The 20,317-nt window shown below is 38.5% G+C and overlaps 1 protein-coding gene across 6 annotated transcripts in view; it reads right to left on the reverse strand.

Moving 5' to 3' along the window:
* LOC117233044 (ral guanine nucleotide dissociation stimulator) overlaps nucleotides 1-17,839 on the reverse strand; it is a 43,547-nt gene extending 25,708 nt beyond the window's left edge. For 2 of the 6 annotated variants that reach the window (XM_033492946.1, XM_033492944.1), the window contains exon 1: nucleotides 17,239-17,838. In XM_033492946.1, the coding sequence (XP_033348837.1) occupies nucleotides 17,239-17,268 (30 nt within the window). In that variant the 5' untranslated portion in view covers nucleotides 17,269-17,838. Of the gene's footprint in view, nucleotides 1-1,424; nucleotides 1,878-17,238 lie in introns of those variants that run through there. The other 4 variants (XM_033492942.1, XM_033492940.1, XM_033492941.1 and 1 more) reach the window with 4 other exon arrangements.
* Between the last annotated feature and the right edge of the window lie 2,478 nt (nucleotides 17,840-20,317).

Consider the following 20,317-nt stretch of genomic DNA (forward strand, 5'->3'; position numbering starts at 1 on the left):
TTTTTAAGCTTGACGATTTTATCTGACATGCTTATTGTTGAGTTTGACAACATGACGATAATACCATACGCTCTGATAGGTATCAAATAGAGGCGATAAAGACACAATTACAAGGCGTCGTGTCAATAGGCGTGAGAACAAATTGAATCTTTTAAACGAACGAATTGGCATCGCTCTTTGCATTCGCAGCAAACATTTCCATGATGAAGCTTAGACGTACGTTCAATGAAATAATATAGTCGAATGAGTGATTATTCCTTTCGTTGAATCTTTTATTAAAAATATTCAAGTATCATGTAACAAGAAGTTTTCTATCTTGTCATACCTAGCGTGTACGTTTTATTATATGTTGTTCTATAGTTGGTTTGAAATACAGTACACGTACAAATCTATACGTACTGACATTAATGTACTTAGAGTCTAGAAAAATATCGATCAATCAGTGGAAACAATGTCCCGTTAGTACATCGTAGAATTTCTAATGAAACGAAAAACAGAGCGGCTCGATATCTTTACGAGATCTCATGGCCACAAACAGTACTCACGACCGCAACCTTGCAAACCTATTATTCTCATCGTTCGATCGTTGTTTACCCTTAAAAACAGGAATGTACGATAGCTTGTAAACGGAGCAGCTCGATCTCCACGAACGCAGTTTCAAACTTTCGATTTTCAAATATTACTTAATTACATATACCGTTTTCTTCTCTTTTAATTGTAAATAAAATTCATATCATCTCTATACAATTCCGTACTTTTGTTGCAATGAAGATGTAGAATTTAACGAATGTATACAATGTACTCATTTATACGACGTTTTAACAAAAATATCGATCAGGATGAAAACGTTTATTATTTCTAATAAGTGTATTCATTTACTGGACAATGCTGTACGCTTGTTCTAGTAGACGTCGAATCTTGTTGCAAGCGAATGAATATTTTACGTTTCAACCTTCTTTTTCTTTTAACCGAGGAAACGGCTTTTGATGTTTTAAGAGAGTCATTAGTATACAATTGACATGAGAAATTGCGTATTCTTTCATATTTTTCTCACGCTTAAGAATTTTTTTTAACGATAGAGAAGTATGATTTGATCGAATGAAATAATCGAAAGGACGTTGCAGGGTTAAATTGCGTTACTCGCGAATATATTGTCTTATGAAACGCATGTACATTGCCTAGTAAATGACACTACACATTTGCTGAATTAACACACATTTGCGAGACAAAATTTACATCAGATCATAATATTTGACTTTCACTGTATGTATTAATTACACCTCAATATTTAAATTGCAAATTTCATTTTAAACTTTGGAAGAATAAAACGCCTAAAATAACTTTACGAACGTGTGTTAATTCTGTGTAGCACGCTAGTGCCTCTAAATCCACCTCAAAGTTCCAACGATACAACCATCACTCACCACAGTCTCTTCCACGAGAAGAAAATCGTGCGTTCGAACAAAGAAGCGAAGAACTGGACCCGAAATCCCCAAGAAACACGACTCAAACTCCGGTAAACTTCGTATACCTCAACACCTGCCCTCGTACCTTTCTCTCCCGTTGGCCTAACTTCTGTTTCAGGTATACGCACGCACACGCGCATGCAGAGGCAACGTAGACGCCTATCGTAGCCGAAAATTGTTGGACGCTGGAACGCCGTGAACGAAGCACAGGTGGTCGTTGATGGAACACGACCAAGGGAGAGAAAGGAGAAACAGTCACGCGACCGTTTCACACCGGCAACAGCAAAGTACGTGACCGAACCGCGCGGCTCGCCGTCCCGACAACGACTGACTCTGAACGACGCGAACACGTAATTCGGCCGAACCGGCTCAATGCAATCGGACTGACCACGCTCTTACGTCGGCCACTCGTCTCCATTATCACTGTGGGTCGTGCATTGACGTAAATCTTCGTCGCCCGTAGTTGGAAGACACTAGCGACGATGATGGTTAGGTTTCAAGCGCCAGGATATTTGCGAGACACGCAGGATGTACATTCATGCAAATAAATGGTATGGAATTCATTTTTCATTTCTTGTTTTGATATAGCAGGCAATAGAATAATAAAGCGATTAATATCGATTAACGAAGGGACGCGATTAAAGTTTTGGAATTGGAAGATTTGTAGAAATTTCTAAATTAAAAGTTTGTATATTTTAACAAGTGCAATTAATTTCAATAAGATCGTAAGACGCACGGGGTACAGGATGCAGCAAGGAAGTTTATGGAACTTATTTTGAAGTTAATTCGTGTTTGGTGTGCGATTGACAATATTGTAATGCGATATGAGAAATGATCATTTCTGATGAATCTTTGAGTTTCAAAATCTTCAAAAGAGATTTAAAGAACGAAATGAAAATATAGTTTCAAATCGATATCTAGATAACAAAAATAAAAATAGTTGTGTTACTTAAATAAAAAAGATTGAAATGACTTTTATTTGTCTTAGGATGTCGACTTGCAGCTCTTGTAAATTCCAGTTTTCGTTTAACTATATACGATCACTAATCGTCTATGATACAGTACTGCTATCTGTCACATGCTATGGATAAAGTCGATGCATGACATTACCATCGGAGGACTCGGCAACTCTCGATCGATAAATTCTTCGATTCGGTTCCGCTAGATTTTATCATCCATACGAACTCGTGACGAACCAACATTCCCATATATCATTTTACAATACAGTTATCTGGAGAAATAATAGGAACACGAGCATTTGGAAAATACTATGAACGCATCGAGTAAAACGATTAATAAACAAGCTTACGTTACAGTTATGAAAAAAATATATTCGAACATGTCACAGCTGCAATATGATTGAATGACGTACTTTGATTCATGCCACGTAACAAGATCGTGCGTCAATTTTATTAAATATTGTTTTTAAACTTTCAAACCGTATGTTATATTACGAAGGAAAAGAAAGATTACGAGTTGAGATTCGATAAAGAATAGGTATGAAATAACACGCCAAGAATATTACAGCATTTGAAGCATTAAATTTATCCCACAATGACCAACTAGCATAATTCCTTTCCCAGGCCTTCAGAATCGACACGAATTTCACGTCTGATGCGTCGCAAATTACATCGACAGAAACGGCGACTAAACTTCTATAGGAAAAGAAACATTGCTGTACCTCGCACGTTGAACATAGTACTTCTCCAACGAATGTACACGTATAAAGTGAAAATAGTAGCAGACATTAGGCCAATTATTTGGAGCGTAGAGTAATCAGACGCACGAGTATTGCTTTGATACATTTTTCCGTGATGCGCATCGCGTGCCAATAATACCATAATCAAACAGACTGTTACCGTGAGCATAGAGGAATTTATGCGTGTCTCCGCGTCTCCACGCGAGCACGTACGCGCGCTCCCCTTCGAATCGCTGAATTTTGTTTCGGTCACGCTTTCTACATGAATCCTGGAAACTCGACATTGTCTCCCACGATAACGCGTAATCACTGCGTTATCTAGGTATCGGCTAAACGCGTATATGAAGTGAAAATTTCCTTTGGCAAATCGGAATTAGGAAGTGTCGTATGATAAGACGAGTCGATAAATTTTGTTCAGGCTTAATTTTATATATGTCGGAGACGAAAGGACGCCGGAGCCGTCCCTCTGGAACTTCGGGAAAATTCGTAAAATTGCAATTAAAGTTTACAGTCGTAATTAAACAATTTGTCGTCATCCTGCCCAATTGTACTTGTTTCCGATTTGTGATAATAAACTTGGGCTTAAGGCGACCACCAGTCGCCGAACGTAGCCGCGGTCAACGGGACGGGCGTTCCGTCCAACAAAGGCGCGGAGTTACAGTATGAACCTCATTAAAAGAAACACCCATAGAGGTACTTGACAGTAAAACATTCCAACGGTCCCTTCGGACAATGAATACCAGATGTGGAGACACGTACACAGCACAAGCCCAGCCAACCTGGAGACCCGCTATAAAACCTGGGTTTTCGGCAATTAAGATTTTTGCAAACGGACAGGCAGCTTTTGTCCCAAATCGACCAATCGACAGCGACGCCGATCGGAGGAGCTGGCGTACCTAGATACACTACCAGAGGCTGTCTCGGTGGTGACGTTGGGACGAACATTCTTTCCTTCGGGAGATCTCATCGAGGAAGGGACCAACACCGCTTGATCCGCGAGTAGTACACGTTCGAGTCAGTGTCAGTCTATCTCTCCTCCCGTTGACCGCGGATTCGTTACCGGACCTAAGGCCACCGTCGCTCACATCGCAAGTGCCCCATCACCGCTGTTGATTGTCGAGTCAGTAGTGTCCCTACTCGTAGCATCAGGCCGCGTCTTCGTTATCACACAACGATAGCCAACTCCAAGGGAGGTCTATCAAACGCCCACAACCCTGTTCCTGACTCTTCTCCGACATATACATTATGGTATATTATTGAAAATTTGGAATAAGATCCCTTGAGAATAAAGTGTGTGTTTTCTAATAGAATTTCATGGAAAGATACATATATGTATTTTCGATCGATCGTGGGGAGACGCGATCGCGAGGAAGCGCGTCAACGGCAGTCGTAAATTCCCGTTACGATTCTAAGAATCGACACCGCGAGTCAATCGATCCCCTGATTTCCGTTAAGATAATAGGGGTGGTTGTTGTGGTATAACGCTGCGATTAACAGTGTTATAAAATATATATTTCCAACAGCTTTGTACAATAACACAAGGTAGTAATTCCGCCGCTTAAGATACAGGTGACGAAGAAATGGATTGCTCTGATATTAGAGAATCCGGGTAGATATGTAGTCTGACCGAGATTGAATACGGGTAGTTATGTAGTCTTCGAAGAAGTCTTGAGCGTTGAGCGTACTCGAGCTGAACTGAACTATGACTTAGTTGATCTCGTACTCTATTCTAACTCGTACTCGTCCTCGTACTGTTACTGTACTGGGCTGGAACTGAACTGTATTCGTACTGTTTTAGGATTCGAACTGTCCGCTCTTATATACTTACGGAGGAAAGCTCGGTATGTGAGTAAGTATTGAACGAAGGAAGCTGATTCGTTGTTCACACTTTTCGTTATGAATTCTTAGAGCGAACAATAAAAAACCTAAGGACCTTTTAAGTACCGGCTATAAACCGAAAATACTTGCAGGATGAATGGTTTCTGCAAGCTAATAAGATTCAGTTTATGGCGGGGCCTTAGGTTTGTTGAGGGTGTACATAACGATCCGCGGACCCTTAACGACCCAATACCGAAGGACGTCGCACGGTTCCAATCACGCGACGTAACAATATATATAATATAATCGAAGCTGCCTAATCTTCTATGATTCAAGTCATCCATTAAACTTCATCGAATTATCCTAAATTTCTTCCAATCCACCGAACGAATCTGTCGAAACGATTTAAAGCGCGTCACGAGATACGATAAAATCATAGCTTTTAAAATGTAAAATGAACTTGTAACTTTTGAAATACTGTTGAAATGGCAGCGGAGACGATTCCACTTTGCAAAAACTCCCTGAAGCAAAGCAGCTACTTCAGCATCAAGATGTTTGCCCGTCTCCTCTCTGCCACAATGGTGGTAGAGTGTAGAGAGACGAAGCGTAATTTCATTCCCCATATAAAGCGACCTGAGTCATCAAATTCACCCTACACCGTGCTCGAGGGTGACAGAGAGCTGCGCTAGGGTGGCTGAGTACAACATTCCGGGCTTTATGCTACGAGACCGTGAAACTATCTTCGGTTGTGCTGATTTTTTAACGGATTATATTATTACAAGAACGATCATGCAAATAGATAGTGCCACTTTCGTTTACGACGCCACTTTTGTCCAATTGAAAGAATACCCTTCGCTTCAACCGTGTCGCCAGAAAACCATTTATTCACGATCTTTTTAAAAATGGATGGAAATACAGTGAAACGAATCAGATTGCTGATTATTTAAGTATATCACGTATTTTTTGTTCGCCTTCTTTTATATATTTTCTGTTATGTAATACTTAATCTACGAATAATTATTCTTAATAATACTTAAACTATGAATAATTATTCTTAATAATACTTAACTATGAATATTTCGAATTCAGATTATTATAAATATAACCAAAAGAGCAAAACCTACCAAAGCAGAAGTACGTTTCTCCAATTAAATATCATAGCAAGTATTACACTTTGTTTTTCGCAATTTTAACTGATTACATAATTTTTGATGTACATTTTGTTGCAGCTTTACATTTGTCAAAAATAGTTACATAAACATTCGCAGAATTAGTAATATTTCTGTCTTGTTGATTTATTCTTTTAAATATTTCTTTGCGAATATTGTTCTCGCTACTTAGCAAGCTACTTTTTCACGTTGCACACTGAAGTGCAAAATTCTTAAAGAATCGACCGCTTCTTTAAATTGAAAGAGATCTTTGCGAGGCACAAAGCCGTCTGAAAGCCACCCTAGACAATGTCGAGTTCTGCGGGGGTGGTGAGGTGGTACGATCTGGAACGGGCACGTGGATCGATAAACAATTGCAGTCACTGGTGACCAACTATATTTCACTCGTTATCATCTACGCGCTACTGGAATCGCCAACCTTCACGTGATAAATGCAACCGTGACGTAGCGAGTGTGACGTAACCCATCTACTACGTCATCGTGTTGCAAACTGATTATACGAGGCCGTAGGCCGTAATTCAAAATGATTTATGGCGCGGAAAAATGTGAACAATAGTCTAAATATAACAGCTGAAATTTAACATCTAGTTTGAAAGGAAATTTGAAGGCATTTAATAAGAAAAAAAAAGACGCGTGTAAGTCATTCACAGCATTTGGTCATTGAATTACAAACACTCGACGTTTTTAATATTCTTATTCTTTTAATAGAATTGTAAGATGTATCGGAATTTTATATAGAATCGAAGTTTATCAACAGCAGCACACATACAAGTTAGTAATTCGAAAGAACTAAGTAGCAAATTATGCTCCGTGATACGATATCTTTAGTTTTAATTGTCGTAAAAAGTATAAGATAGTATAAACAACGCCGCGTGCATATAATTATCTATATATTTGTTACTCATGAATTTGTTATTACACGTGGTCCTAATTCGCTGGAATTATTTTATCGTGTATGTAATATTATCGTTTATGAAATATTACAGCATATAGTTCGAATAATTTAGAGAATTAATAATGAAATATTCGTCGAAACGACTAAAAGATTATCAAATCGTTTAGAAACAGAAATTTGCATCACGTCCTGTCTAGAATTAATTTAATTTAAATTTTCCTCTTTCCGCGAAGTCATTCCCAACGGATGCCTGTCTATATTTCAACTTCTGGGAAGTTGACATCAAGACGTGAAATTTACGTTTTCGCGGATTTCGCGGTACGTTTATACCCGCGGCGTGCGAGATCATATACGTGACTTGGTGCATTTCGCTCGCTGGCACGTTTCGATTCGTTTTGTTTCACCTCATCTCGCTCTGTTCTTACCCTGCCTGTAATTCACCGAACAGTAAATCTTGTTAGCTTGAACGCGTACTCCAACGGACCACTCGTGTCAGTCTGCACAAGAGTATGGTTCAGGACGTAAAATCGATACCGAGTTTCTCTCACCCCTAGAATTGGCGGGAAACGAACCCCCTTGTGTTACGCTAGGGACCAATCTGGAGATATCCTCGTTCCATTTTCCTGTGTTTGGACACCGTTTGCCCTGATTGTTCGTTGATTAAACGAACAAAAAGCGGATCCAGTCATAGCGAAAAGTATGCACGACATGGCGCATGAGTAAATGTTACAGAGAATAATTTTCCAACGAAGGCAAAAAGCTCGTTGACCTGTCTCTGTATCTAAAAATATGCATGTCATCGAAAGAAATACAAATCTAACTAAATGTACCTAAATATTAGATCACAAGAAATGAATCTAATAACGCAGTATCCTAAATTTAATTTGATTATCACATTTTATTCCTAGCAATTCGCCAGACATCCTTTAAATAAATCATTACGTACGGACAAGTATAAATCGTCAGAAATACGCTTAAAAATTTACCGAGATCCAACTCTTATCCTAAAAACTAAATCTTTCCAATAACGCGACGTTCCAAAGTAGACAAATTGATCGTCCAATCGCCATCACTTGCAACAAACCAGTGCACTAAAAAGTACAAATTCTTCGCAGAAAGTGCTTGCAAACGCTTCCTCTATTCCCGAAAAACCATGAAAATGTATAATGAAAAATTTAACGGTGAAGAGATTCGCGCCTATTGGAACCTCGTTATTCATAGCCTCTCGCTTTTGGACCGGCAGACTACCGGTAGTAATTACGATCCAGCCTGTGCTGTGTCAGTCTTAAGGTCGTTTACTTTCGTAGCGACTAGGCTGTCGAGCATCTGTTCGCGTGTACAAGCGAAATAACTCCTAGAAAGCCAAACAGAGTCGATAAAACGTTCGCCCTAGGCGAGACGATGTTCATTAACCCCGTTACTCTCTCGTGAAATCATCCGTGGACGCCGGTTTCTTCTTCGGTAGAACTCTGCCTGATGAATCTCCTGGACGTCCTGCGAGTTCGACGTGTGCCTTGATACGGAAGAAATCAACTAACGGAACACGTTTAAACATAAAACGATGTATCGATGCTGGTACAAGCCGATAAACCGAACGATGGGATCGCCGGCTACGATTATTTTGAAAAATAGCGACTAAGGACGTAATCGTTAGATGCTTGATAGATGGAAGATGATAGGATTACTGGTTGAGGAAATATTGCTGATGGGAAGAGGAAATATCGTTGATGAGATTTACGATTGAACGAAACAGTTATAATCAGTATGGTACGGAATCACAGACGTTTGCTCGAGAGGAATATTAGGTGCCAACCCTAACGTATGAGCAGAATTTTGCAGATTTACGAGAAAAAAAGAGGAAAAGATAGGAGAAATAAGAAATTGCAAATGATAAAGAGTTATATAAGCGAATGAAATAAAATTTAAAAATCATACATATATGTGTGTGTGTATAATTCTTAAATAATAAAGCATTGTAAGAGACTAACAAACGAGAATTTCAGTGAGAAAATTGCGCCAGAATTCATAATTATGTGAAGTAATTACGCTAACTAAACCGTGAATGCCGATAAAACGGAATTTCCGATGCGAAAAAATCGAACGTACTAGTTACAAAATACGTAAACAAGAAGCACGTATGTAGTTACAGTGAATAAATTTCTAATCGTAGGCGGAGTGAGCTTCGCTCAATAGGAAATTCGCGGAACACTCTCAGGCAAATGCAATTCATCAAAATAATTTATGCTAAATAATTTTTTAAACTTGATCGGAATAAATCAAAATTTCAAGGAAAATCAAGGTCTTTGAGTAAAATAGCCAGGAGCTAAGGACGATACGATCGTTATCGGACGTTCTTTGGTCGCGAAAGCTTTTCTCCACTTTCACACGAGAACGAACCATATAAAACACGTGTTTGCCAGCAGTGGTAGTCAACTGTCTGGGTTCCCAGCCATTAGAGCAAACAAAACCCGTTTCTTTGTGCACACAGCTATCGAGAATCCAATTAGCAGCAGTGCCCTAGTGATTTAATCATCATATGTGCAACAAAGTCGCTGTTACCACGCTATAAATTCATTTCCCTCTCGTTTAATTGATTTTTCACTTATTTTTTCTTTCCTTGTCGTGTTTCATAAGAAACGAATAATATTAGTTTAGTTGTTAGTGACTTAAGGCAGTGCCCTGAATTGGAATGCTCCAAAACAGCGTCTTTTTGTGATTTTTCTTAGAAGGGAAAGAAAGAAATGAAGTTATTGAATTTTGAGGTATGGTTTTATATATATTTAACGAATACAAAAAAATTTTTTTTAAAGTAAAAAAAACATTATAACAGATTTCTAAGCCTATTTCATGGGCTGCAGTTTTCAATCGGCGTGAAAGATTCATCTCGTAATTTTTGACCGAAACAAAAAACCAAAAAAGGATTAAATTATTATATATTTTTCTTCTCGATGAACTAAAAAAAAAGGCAGGAAATAGTGTGACATTAAAAATTTTGGCAGGTTTAAAGAAAAGATGTGTTTTATAAAAAGAAAAAATAAACTTCAAGGTGCTATAACAATTATTTAAATAAACTTTTTGACGAACTTTTTTAGTTCATCGAGAAGAAACGTATACAATAATTTAATCCTTTTTTGGTTTTTTGTTGCGGTCAAGAATTACGAGGTGGATCTCTCACGCCGATTGAAAACTGCAGCCCATGAAATAGGTCTAGAAATCTGTTATAATTCTTTCTTTACTTTAAAAAAAATTTTTTTGTATTCGTTAAATATATATAAAACCATACCTCAAAATTCGATAACTTCATTTCTTTCTTTCCCTTCTAAAAAAAAATCACAAAAAAACGCTGTTTTAGAACATTCTAATTCAGGGCATCCCCTTAAGTTAGTGGCATAGCTTGACTTAATCAATATTGGTCCACATATACAATAAATAATGTTATTAATATCTTGTAAATGTTCCAGAGGTTGACAAAACACGATATTTAATCCTAAAAGATCAAACGAAAAAATAGCGTTGAGGATCGATTGACGATATAATGAATTTTGAAATTACACCCTTTTTTAAAAGATAACTGATGTGACTTGTCACATTTTTCGCCTGTGATCGATTTGATTCGTCTGGCCAGTACCATTCAAATATACAATCTCCTTTTATTTTACAATTATCGTCTCTGTCGATCGTGGAACGCGCGAAATTGCTTGGCCGAATTGCACCACGCTGAAACCTTGAGCGATTTCAGACTCACGTATGTAGGTGTTGTGAGTCACAGAGGAGACGCGTGCGTGTCCCACGCGCGACCCACGAATCACGTTTTTACGTTTGCACGAAAACCAATCGCTTCGATGGTGGTCTCCTTAACCTGCCAGGTGTTCAAACGATATTTTTGATATCGATAAGCATCGATAAAGAGTGATGTATTTTTGTTCCGATCGTGCGACAGAGTGTTACGACTTGTAGTCTTAATGATACCGATGTTCGCGGAAATGATATTCCGATCAAGGTCGAATCTGTCGAAAGAGTTGGACGGTTCAAGTCGGTCAAGTCCCTGACGGTAAACTTCGATCTTAACGCATTGTAGTAACTCACTGGAGACAAACGTGTCTGTTTTTAATTCGATAGTCGTTTACTTTACTATAAAAGAAAATAAAAATTTTAGAATAAAAAAGAAAGAAGAACGTTGAATATAAAAGTAATGAAAGTTCTTTTATACAAAGATTTTTCATGCAAATACGAGAGACAGAAGTCACGGACTATTTGATTATTTTAAAAGAAGAATACAATTCACAAAAAATATGGAACTATCGAATAGAAAGTATCTTTGAAGCTAAGACTGTTGGTTAAATATGTAATAAAAGATATTGATACCATAGGCAATATTGCAACTGAATAGAAAAAAGAAAGTCATTCATATCCTCGAATCGTTACACAGCAATTTTCCCTTCAAATTGCAACAGCAAGTTATATACTTTATTAAGTAACAACCAATATTCGTCCACCGAGACGGTGTATAGAGTTCCGCAAAAGTAAAAGCGGATGTTTTAATCTCTCTAATCGTAATCCGGCCATTTGTACAAACGTTCGACTTTCGTAGCCGATAGCAGTTTCACAACGCCAATAAGAAACTGCTCGAACCACGATACACTTCCATGATTGACGTCCGCAGGTCTGGCCTCCTTGCGGTTTCAAACCTCTTAAATGTAAACCAAGACGTCGATATTTTTATATTTCTCTTTTTAACATCATGACGAATCACTTTTCCTTCAGTTTTATATTTCTTGCATTACGTATCATCTTAAAACAGCGATAAAAGTAGCAGAAAGGAATGCGATCGACATTCGTTCGTGACTTTGTAATTCCGTTCGATCTAATCGTCTAAATCTGCGAGAAGAAAACGCATAATGTAATTTTATCATCGAGAATCGTTGTATGATTCGAACGCCATTTGAACACTACAAAAAATCGACAAGTACATTTTTAGATAACATTTATAATATTTATGTATTCTGTTTTGTTTCTGTGATTTTCATTTAGGATCACGCACATGCCTTGAATATTATAACCTTCGTCTCGTTAAGGGAGACGTTGTTCTTCATCGACACAGAAAATCACGTTAAAGGCTTTAAGTAGATCTAATATCTTAAACAAGGCACGAGTTAAATTCTCCGTGAGACACGCGATTACAAAACAATTGGCAAGGCTTGTATTCCCATACACACGATGCTTATTAATTTCCACGGTGAATCTTCCTCAGATACTGAAGTTTATTCCATTTTTGTCAAGCGACTCTCTAATTTTATAACAGAATAAATATCCTTCCAATTACATTTGAGGTCAATTCCAGTATCAGTCCTAGTACCTCAATATCCAAATATTTCAATAATATTGTTCCATCGTTCGCGGAGAGACGCGATCTCGAGGAAGCGCGTCAACAGGAGTCGTAAATTTCCGTTACGATCAGATAATCGACGCCACGAAATGATCGATCCCCTATTTCGTTTAGAATAATAAAGATGGTTGAATTGATTATAACAATCAAGTAACAGGTTACAATATACATTTTATTCATACAACTTTCTAGACATAGGCAGTTACGCTCGGTGTGTATAGATATAAGTTAAAAAGATGACTGATCTAAGGGTGGAAAACCATTCTAGAGATGTTGACTGAGGCAAAGATGAAAAATCAGTCAACAGACGTCGACTGATCTAAGGATGACAAACCAGAGGTTCGCTGACGATACTGTCGCAGAGGAAAATTATTGCTGGGGGTTAGTCGCCCCAACACCGGCCGCTTGAGGGTCGAAATGACTGTTGAACTGGGGAAAAAACCCGATCTTCCCATTTTTTACCTGATAGATCGATAACCATAAGGAACGTCTCGATTTGAATATATTTTATAACAATTAAGAGACCTAACGGTAAAATATAAACGCTTAGTTTTGTAACAGTTCCTTAGAATTATTGCGGCCCGGCTAATTATGTTTGACCGCCTCGATCAAGAAATGGATTCTGGTTTACGATTCTAGATTACCGGACGTAACAAATATATACTATATGTCCTTACCTACTTAAAATTCTATTTATCCTTCTATAAGCTCATAAAAACAAAGAAAATCTTGCATGAATACCTGTTACCGAGAGTCTAGCAATAAATTATAACTTATAGATGATTAACATGTTAAAATTTGTCTCATTCGCGATCCAGTCGCCACAGGATTCACGCGTTCAAGGATCCGTATCGATTCAGTAGGTCGATTCCCTGTCCTTTTCTCACATGGGTGTTTTACTCGTGAGATGGACTCTCGCATAGTCCAGTCGTATCGATTTCAGGTTGGAGAAATGCGTGGCCGCGTGCAACGTATCCAGTGGTCCAGGTTACTTTCACGTTTCCGTTCGGTCGACGTCGACGAGGAACAGAGATCACCGCGGGAAACGTAGACAAAGAAGGAGGGGAGGAAAGCGACAGATGCGAAGAAAAAGAGAGAGAGAGAGAGAGAGAAAGAGAAAGAAAGAAAGGATTCCTCTCGTTTCGTACTGAATTCTGAATGAATATCCGCCTTTCTCACGATCGAACCACGCTCGTGAGAAGATTGATTCGTGCGAAGCGCGTACCGGAGAATTGGAGCATCTCGCGTCTTTTCCATCGTACTATAAGAAAAGCGTGCAAAAGTCTCAAGCCATATCTCGTAATTGCCACTAGAATCATTTTTTCAAGAAATATTTTTATATCGTATTGTATAAAAGCGAATTTGTACGTACAATGACTCACGAAAATATATGAATGAAAAATTACAGCTAGCAAAGAGAAGCGTTGAACTCTGATTTTATTGAAATGTTTGTCCCTCGATAGTCCAAATAAATGAAATTTTACTGTGCTTTTAAAATATCAAAATAATTAAGGCTCCAACGTGTATATGCCCGGAAGGAAAATCGTGAAACAATAGATTAATCTGTGTCTATACGGCGATACGAATCAGTGTAAGAAAAAAATGTAGAAAAGATCGCAAGAAATTGGAAGAACTCATCTGGTCGACTTTTTTCTACGAAGGTAGATTTTCTCTTCACCTTGAGTCGAATAACTAGAAGTAACAGTACCCGTGGTATTGGCACGTCCAGCATCTATCGAACGCGCCGGATCGACTAGTTTATCGTTCGAGTTTCTTGCACAAATTCCTTGTTTGTTCTATCGAGGAGCATCTGACCGAAGACGTATTTCCCGAAGGAGTGTCCCGGAGCCTATCTCTCAGGTCTTCGAACCAACAATGGAGCAACTTCCAACTACGAAATAGACCTCTTTGTGTAACTGCATCTTGAATCACGGGACGTGCGATACGTCAGGCAAATATTCGGATTTACATATCACCATTGAATCGTCACAGTTTGCTCGAGCCACGAACGTGCTCCCTTTCCTTTTCGATGAAAGCGTGACCCAACACGGAAATCAAAGTATACAGATACAGGGTGTTCCAAAAAGTGAATCGAAAGTATCTTCGTTTGGCGAGAACGCGGGCAAACTGTACTATGCTACATATTGCGTATAAAAAACGAGCGTAACTTTCTCTTCCATGTTTTTTTCTATGCTGAACGCTTGAAAGAAGAATCAAACGTTGTGATGGTTGAATAATATGTATATTATAATTGGCGTATCTATAGTTAAAACACGTCCATTGCCGATTGAATTTTTACCACGTTACTATATATATTAACCTTCTCATTTATGAATTATTTAACGAGCAAAAATATTTCTCCGTATAATCAATCTAGTTATCGTACGATGAATAAGGTTTTCACTAAGATTTTGTCGTTTAACCCTAAATCATGATCAATGTATTTTTATAGGTTGATAATTTATTAAAGAATAGCAGGAACTTAACTAAACGAGAAATCAGTTTTCATGCAATTAAATTTACAATACTTTTTGAAACATCCTGTATTGAAGAGTTCTAGCCGTTCTTTACGTACGCGTTCGCGATGCCCGCACTTCTTTCTCGCCTCCTGCATTCCGCGACGCGCCTCGTTAGACTTGACACGTATTACTTTGCATTCTCATAAGCGTTATGCCGCCCTGCCTTTCTCATAGCGCCAGGCAGAGCGTACGAGATGGCCAAGGAATCGGCAGCTACGAGTGCTCATAGACGGTCAACGCGATCGAGAAGGAAACTATCCGGACAACGTTTCCACTACCGACTAGTAGAAGGTGCTAGAGTCTACAAAAACAAGGAGATTAAGGACTTCTGCACTTTGAAACTATAAAATTTTCAAAGAACATAAGAGCAATCAAATTTTGAATTATTCATTAATTTCGCTCGGTATAGCGGAATTTTTTATTAAGATACTTGAGAAAATACTCGAGTCTGAGAATAAGAAAAGTTAAATGAATTTATATCTTTTTCTACATATAATCTACAATATGGTACATAGAAATGTTAATAATTTCTTTTGCTCTTGCCAATGGGACCTAGTTATATAAACGTAAATTCTTATTGTTTGAACGTTGGTTATGCGGTGAATCGATAAACATCTATTACGTGAAATATTTGTCATCCAATATCGGTCAAATACAGTTCCAGTTGTAAACAACGGGAATAAGAATAATATTCCAACGTTCCAATTACAAGCCGTGAAGCAACGAGGGTATGTAACACACGAGAATGATATGGTCGACCGATTAATTTCTAACATAAACAGAACGGCATCCCTCGATAGTAAGCATACCTTCGCGTGCGCGAGGCGTGCGCAAGTTTCATTGACTCTCGAGTTATTGAACGTGTTCCATCGAACTACAAGCTGTCCGCTGCATTACGATTTTGTCCACGAGGCAAAAGAGGAAAGGTCAACGAAACATACTCGAACAAGGAACATCTTATATCGCGAATAAAATTAGAATAAAATTTGAATAAAATCATCATAAAGAAGACAAACAAGAACATGTGATCTTTAAGTAATCCTTAAGTGAATGTAGCAAACTTATTTTACTTTGCTGCGACCCTCGAAATTTTATGTTTCAATCTTCTTCGATATCTCTAACGTAAAAATTATCACATAGGAGCACAGGCCTCTTCAATCGTTATGAAATAAAATATTCAACGCACATAACAACACTGATCCAACCTCTTGGATAATGGTTAAGAGCTTGAAATATTTTTGTAATTTTGGAAGAATACGATACGATCTAAAATGGCCGAAAGAACGCATTAAGGTTAAAACCACGTCTTAGTCGAAAATCGTATTCTACTCTCGTTCCATTTTGTCTTGTGGCTAACCGGTGGCGAACTTACGAAACGTAAAGCGAGTTTCACAACTCCGGCTATCGAGCAAGAAATATCACTAGCCGCAAGAAATTACTTTTACTCGGTACAGACTCATCTGTCCACTCGGATCACGTGGATGAAAAACACGTGACAACATCTGAGTTATTAGCAATTAACACTGTACACGATGGAACAGAGATACGATCTATGACCTTTCTTCTTTTCCAGATCTAAACATACTATTTCATTATGTACGAAAATTATCGGTAGTGATAGCACTCTGTATATAAAATCAGGCAAAATGACGACAAACGTTCGTAAAACTCGTTAAATTTTATTCTTCGTAACTACCGAATTTTAACGACATGAATACGTCAGTTCCCGGCTAGAATCCCATACGAGTTGATTAGTCAGCGTAGTTTGTAATTGTCAAAAGGTCGAAGCTCGTTACAAGGTAAATCGAAATTAACTCACGCTGACGACATTGATGACAATAACCCTGCAATTTTACGATTCTCCTGTTTAAATATTGTATCGTATACTTCCTGTTTCGTTGATTACGTAAAAAAATTACGATAAGGCAACGTTCCTTGTGTCAGTCGTTTCATAATATTTTTAACTCGCGACCGACTGTTTTATAATACACCATTCCCAATACGCTAAACTGAAATACATACATACATATGTTTCCTACGAATATTCCCGCCAGCAGGAATATTTCCTCGGTGACCGCGTTTACGTTAGACAGAGATGAAAGAAGGAAAGATAGAAAGAGACAGAAAGAGCTTTCAAATCCACGATTATTTCCGCACGGCAAAGCCGCGCGTTGCTCTCTGTCAACCTGTGTATTTCGCTGGCCACGATACACGGACACGGAACCAGACGCGACAGAGAGACGGAACAAGAGGGAGCAATAAAAAAGAGAAAGGTATGATAATTACCAAGGAGTCGTCCCCATTGTCAGCGCTCATAGCCCACCGCTAGCGCGAGGGAATTCGAGATCGTCGTCGTGGTCGTCGTCTTCGGTCCTCTTCTCCGCCCTTCCGGTAGAACAACCTTACGCTCGTCATTCTGCGGCGTATCCTAAATTCGCAGGACACTCGAAGGACTCGTTAATAAACACCAATGGTAGCGCCTCGCACCTGTCATCTGGCATTGCAACAACGAACGCGGCTTGTTGGTGCGATGGTTATAACGTATATAGAAAGGGACGAGATAGAAAAGGATCGGAGACGGGAAAGGGCAGTCGTAAGAGAGGAAAACAGGGAGAGAAAGAGAGAGAGAGAGAGAGAGAGGACACTGACACATGAAACGTCAACGACACTAGCACGCCGTTGTATTCACCGTTCGAAACAAAAGCAAATTTTTTTTTAATTACGCCATCGACACGCGTCTCGCACCACACGCCACTTCCATTCGATTTAATCTGCGATTTTCGTGTTTCATTGACCGAGCAAGAAGGAAGAAAGCCCGAATATGAAATTTTACCGCACCAACTAAACTAACCTCCGTACAGGCTCACGGGCAGGCGCTAACTTCCAGCGACACTCAACTCAACAACTTGCTAATGCTTTCCCTTCCATCACGTCACCTCCCACCCCAAATCACATACGAACGGCAGGTAGAAACGATTGGTTTGAAATTGGAGTATATCGTCATACAGAACAAGTCGTTTGTGTTATCTTTTTGAAGACTAGTCGCCCGTATCAGTCACTATTTCGGAAGTAATTTGTAATTTGAATAATATCGCGAATAAACGTCACCACTATATGTACAGGATTCCCGCTACGGACGCCATGTTGGTGGTGCGCGCGCAGCTACGCTCCAAGGCAGGAAATTTGAAGAGTAATTTAGCGGTATGTTTAAATTGTCATTGTAAAGAGGTGTTAATTTTAGCTTACGCGGACAAATCGCTAATACTAATTTACGATGTTTTGTAAGATTTCCTGCTTCGTTCATGTGAATGGTAATAAAAGTATGTTAGTGCCCTGTAATTGCATGTTATGGCAACATTAAATAAGGACAAATAGGATATAATAAAGGTAGGAAAAGTATTTTTACACTGCGTTACTTGCACAGCCGGATATACCTATGCAACTAAAGTAATTAATAAGACAGAATCATGAACAATATATTGAAAAAAATCACATAAAAAATATGATTTTTCATGAACTGCTTTCAACATAATAACGATAAAATAAACAAAGGATCTTGGGGAATGGTATCGTGAATGTAAAAAGACGAAATAACAAAAAACGAAACGACGCACACATAATAAGACAACACATTACACGGTAGACAAGAGACTTTTTCACAACATTTAATAAAACGCTATCAACTAGGTATGCCTTTTTTTACTCAAATACTCTAAAAGTTACTTACATACGTGTAGTTTATATGTATATTTATGTCATACGGAGGTGTCACATCCCTCGCAATGTTTCAACGCGTTAAATCTATGTTCCTTTCGTTTCTTCTATTTTCGATAGTGAGATTTCGTTATCACTGTACACTGACAACAAACGTAACGATTTTAGGCACCAATCAGCGACGATGAACACAGTGTAAAATACGGAAATAGAAGATCGTCAAAAGTGCTTGGGAGCTGACACATCCAATAAGTATGTATAAATTTAATACTATCGTCTTATCATTGTTTTCTTACGTTTCATATTTTAATCAATCGTGGGTATAGCGATCAACGTCCCGGGATGCTAAAGAGGTCTATGTCTGAAAATCTACAAGGTGAATAACAATGGGTGTGCAAAACAACATCCGAACGAGATAATATTTGCCATCAGACTTTGTTTACCGCAATGTTTTTCAAAAAATGAGAAAACCTCGCGCGGGTATCTTTTCTTTACTTTGTTCGTGTTAACTCTTACCTTGAAATTGCGAATATAGACAGACAACAAAATTGAGCCGTTGATCATTTGGGTTCGAGAATCCTCAATAATCGATAACTTATACATTTTCGTCAAAAAGTTTTCACATTTTGCTATTCCTCGCACAATGTGCGTGATATTAAAAAAGGACCTGCAATTTCAAGGTGCCATATGAAAGAATGAAAAAAATATATGAGACCTTAAACGTTATATGTTCTGTAGACAGCGTGCGCTTGGTATGCCAACCAATCATGGTTCCTCTAACATTGGAAACATGTAAGTAACCGCGATGCTTCTGAATTTATTACAATACGACGGAAAATCTATTCTCTATCGTCATTTATCATCGTCTGTTGATTGAAAAACCATTCAAACTCGATCCCTTACTAACTGGCATAAAAAAGTCCCATAATTTATTTTCTTAACCTACGATCCTGGCAAACTGCATTTTCATATGCACAAGTATCACAATCGTTCACATTTCGTGGTCACATATATATGTGTTTTGTGTGTACAATCATGTGCCTATCTTCCTTTCTAATCAGCAACGCGAACATCTTTCGAATTCGCTATAAATACTAAGTTGTTCGCCATCGCAGCTGTCACACGGATCCGAAAAAACCTTTTTTTTCTGTTCTTTTTTACAAAGACACAAGGCCCGCGATCGTAATATTAAAGTTAAGTATTATAAACTGCAATCTAAACTGATCCCATATGTTGTTTCTTGGTCACAACCTCGTTGAATATCTTCTGCAACTTCGTGTCAAGGAGACTGTTCATGGAGATTTTCGACGAAGACCTTCCCCCGAAAATCCTTCACCGAACTGGCGGCCCCGGATTCTCTTCACGTTTATTGAGAACATCGTCTTATCCATTCGATCAATTATACAATCGACAATCTTATAATAAAGGAACAAGGACAATGTCTCAAGCTTCCATCCCGGGCGGACGCACACGTATAATTTTTCTAACGACATCCACGGGACTCATCATAGTTGAACGCGAGTGATTCTCGAAACGAACCTTTGTTCTATTCGAAAACCACATAAACAATTTACTCGGATTTATCTAACGCATGGAAGTCTATCTGGTCAAATTGCCAGCACCTTCTTATCGAGATATTTCTTCGTTATCC

Source organism: Bombus vosnesenskii, unplaced genomic scaffold (assembly GCF_011952255.1).
Source record: "Bombus vosnesenskii isolate JDL3184/JDL3185 unplaced genomic scaffold, Bvos_JDL3184-5_v1.1 scf7180000013294, whole genome shotgun sequence".
Taxonomy (NCBI): Eukaryota; Metazoa; Arthropoda; class Insecta; order Hymenoptera; family Apidae; genus Bombus; species Bombus vosnesenskii.